This window comes from Oncorhynchus masou, chromosome 24 (genome assembly GCF_036934945.1).
Source record: "Oncorhynchus masou masou isolate Uvic2021 chromosome 24, UVic_Omas_1.1, whole genome shotgun sequence".
Lineage (NCBI taxonomy): Eukaryota > Metazoa > Chordata > Actinopteri > Salmoniformes > Salmonidae > Oncorhynchus > Oncorhynchus masou.
Window position 1 is genome coordinate 95,135,507 of NC_088235.1, and position 3,481 is coordinate 95,138,987.

General features: G+C 46.4%; 1 protein-coding gene across 1 annotated transcript; it reads right to left on the bottom strand.

The window, feature by feature from the left end:
* Nucleotides 1-399: 399 nt before the first annotated feature.
* On the bottom strand, nt 400-1,786 carry znf648 (zinc finger protein 648). The gene has a single exon (XM_064932978.1). It carries the CDS (start codon nt 1,784-1,786, stop codon nt 440-442), a length of 1,347 nt encoding a protein of 448 aa, XP_064789050.1. The 3' UTR covers nt 400-439.
* Between the last annotated feature and the right edge of the window lie 1,695 nt (nt 1,787-3,481).

Consider the following 3,481-nt stretch of genomic DNA (forward strand, 5'->3'; position numbering starts at 1 on the left):
AGATATACAACTTCAAGTTAAAATACAGAAATACAACATGTATGATGCATTGAGCATCCTATGATGGAAAACGCAACAACATATGATGCAAAATGCATCATACCGGTTGAGGGCACTTGGGAAAGGGGTGTGAATAGTTTCTGAAGGCACTATATTTTAAGGCTTAGCAGCCTAGCAGGATGTTGTCCTTCAAAAAAGGTGCTATCTACCTGGAACCAAAAAGGGTTCTCCTATGGGGACAGCCGAAAAACGCTTTGGGAACATTTTTTTTCTAAGAGCGTAGCATGTATAGATCAGTAAGGTTGATTAGACCAACTCTTTGTACTCTATGAGAAGGTAGCTCCCAAACAGCATAAATAAGTCTTCAGTGTTTTCAACAACAGAAGCAGCAGTAGCAGCAGTAGCAGCAATAGCAGCAGTAGCAGCAGCAGCAGTAGGGTCATTCATGGCTCACCATGTGCTCAGTGAGCTGAGAGGCACACTGGAAAGCCTTGTCACACTCCACACAGACAAAGATCCTCCCGGCACACGTCTGCTCCTGGTGGCGCTTCAGAGCAGCTGTGCGGCTGAAGGACATGCTGCAGCCTGTGCAGTCGTAGGGCCTCTCTCCGGTATGGACACGCTGGTGACGGACCAGGCGGGACACCATGGCGAATGCCACCCCGCACTGAGGACACTTGTGGGGGCGGATACCGCTGTGTACGGCCTGGTGCTCCAGCAGGTTGGAGGACTTGGTGAAGGACTTGGTGCAGACCAGGCAGGTGTAGGGTCTCACCCCGGTGTGCACCTTCTGGTGCTCTGCCATGCGGCTGGCCACGGCAAAGGCTTTCCCGCAGATGGGACAGCAGAAGGGCCGCTCGCCCAGGTGAGTGCGCTCATGGCGGAGCAGGGACAGTGGCTTGTTGAAGGTCTTGCCGCACTGCGTGCACGGGAAGGGTTTTTCATTGGTGTGCATGTTGCGCTCATGCTTCCGCAGGTCCGAGGAGCGCACAAAGTCCTTGCTGCAGGTCTCGCACACGTACGGTTTCTCTCCGGTGTGCGTGCGAATGTGCTTGCGGTAATCAGAGGACCAGATGTACGTCTTTTCACAGAAGGGGCAGTGGTACGGTCTCTCTCCAGTGTGCAGGCGCTTGTGCTGCTGCAGTGTGCCTTGGTGAGAATAGGCTTTGCCACACAGGTCACATATATGAGGCTTCAGGCCACTATGAGTATCCAGATGACTCTGCAGATTGCTGGACTTCTTAAAGGCCCAGTTGCAGTGAGTGCACTTGTAGGGCCGGTTCTCTGTGTCTCCCTCCACTCCACGTTTCTTCATGGCAGCAAACACTATAGGCACCTTATCCTCACAGGCATCAATCATGGCCATAGCCTTGTTTAGTGGAGGGGGAATGACTAGTGGTTCTCCACCCTTCCAATTCCCCTTGTTACCACGTACATCACGCACATCATGACGAACATCAGACAGAGACTCCTTGGTTTTGGGCCTGATCTCTCTCACCAGACGCAGCTTCAGATCGGAAGGATCACCGCTGCACACATTCCTCTGCAGAAGTCTTTTCGTACCATTCTTGATGTTGCCTTCCTCCTGTTGTGACGAGTCTGAGTAGACCCCCTCCAGACCTGTAGAACCTCTCCTATTGGCAACATTATGTTTAATGGCTGCGGGTGAACCTGGAGGACTACAGAGGTCCTGATTGAGAGACAGTCTCTTGTCTTTTCCAGAGTTGAGCCCAGCAAACTTCTCAGCCAGAGTCCATGTAGGTGTTTGTGGGTTTAAATAAATCATCCCAGTGCAGCTACTACCTGAGAGGGAGTCAGTATCGTCATTATCAGATGGGTTAGAGTCACTTTCCACTTTGTGAGCAGTGTTGACTTTTACACTCTCTGAGGGCACGTGGGAAACGTAGTGCATTTTGTTTATTAAGTTCTTCCGGATACTTCTCTTTGAAATGTATACTTTATCAACAAACCTTTCTGAGGTCCATGAAGGCATTTCTTCAGCCATACTGGATATTATAGAGGTGGTGAACGTGGCTTGAGGCTGAAAAGGGATTTTCCCTGAACTCACCTCCTTGGCAGTGCCTGGAAAAAAACACAAAAACAAATACAGTGTTAACTATCAACCACAGTGAAGATAAAAATTGTAATGCTATATGACCAAAGGTTTCACAATAAGTAGTAATGTTATTGAGTGCATCACACATGTAAAATGTGAGTTTAGTAAGTGTTTTAAAGCATCTATGAATGTTTGTAAAGCATCTATGAAGGCTTTATTAAAGTTTTAGTGCGCTGCGAAAACTGCCACTATACAAAACTGCCTAAGAAGAGACTAGCTGTCTATGTGCAGCTCATAACAGGCTCATATGAAGCATATGAATTCCAGTAACTGGTGCTGTTTTTCGTGAAATAACCAAGTGTCAGCCGAAGAAGATGTGGATGTGGTGGTTCAAAATAGAAGAGAAATTATTTATAGTGCCTTGCGAAAGTATTCGGCCCCCTTGAACTTTGCGACCTTTTGCCACATTTCAGGCTTCAAACATAAAGATATAAAACTGTATTTTCTTGTGAAGAATCAACAAGTGGGACACAATCATGAAGTGGAACGACATTTATCGGATATTTCAAACTTTTTTAACAAATCAAAAACTGAAAAATTGGGCGTGCAAAATTATTCAGCCCCCTTAAGTTAATACTTTGTAGCGCCACCTTTTGCTGCGATTACAGCTGTAAGTCGCTTGGGGTATGTCTCTATCAGTTTTGCACATCGAGAGACTGAAATATTTTCCCATTCCTCCTTGCAAAACAGCTCAAGCTCAGTGAGGTTGGATGGAGAGCATTTGTGAACAGCAGTTTTCAGTTCTTTCCACAGATTCTCGATTGGATTCAGGTCTGGACTTTGACTTGGCCATTCTAACACCTGGATATGTTTATTTTTGAACCATTCCATTGTAGATTTTGCTTTATGTTTTGGATCATTGTCTTGTCGGAAGACAAATCTCCGTCCCAGTCTCAGGTCTTTTGCAGACTCCATCAGGTTTTCTTCCAGAATGGTCCTGTATTTGGCTCCATCCATCTTCCCATCAATTTTAACCATCTTCCCTGTCCCTGCTGAAGAAAAGCAGGCCCAAACCATGATGCTGCCACCACCATGTTTGACAGTGGGTATGGTGTGTTCAGGGTGATGAGCTGTGTTGCTTTTACGCCAAACATAACATTTTGCATTGTTGCCAAAAAGTTCAATTTTGGTTTCATCTGACCAGAGCACCTTCTTCCACATGTTTGGTGTGTCTCCCAGGTGGCTTGTGGCAAACTTTAAACAACACTTTTTATGGATATCTTTAAGAAATGTCTTTCTTCTTGCCACTCTTCCATAAAGGCCAGATTTGTGCAATGTACGACTGATTGTTGTCCTATGGACAGAGTCTCCCACCTCAGCTGTAGATCTCTGCAGTTCATCCAGAGTGATCATGGGCCTCTTGGC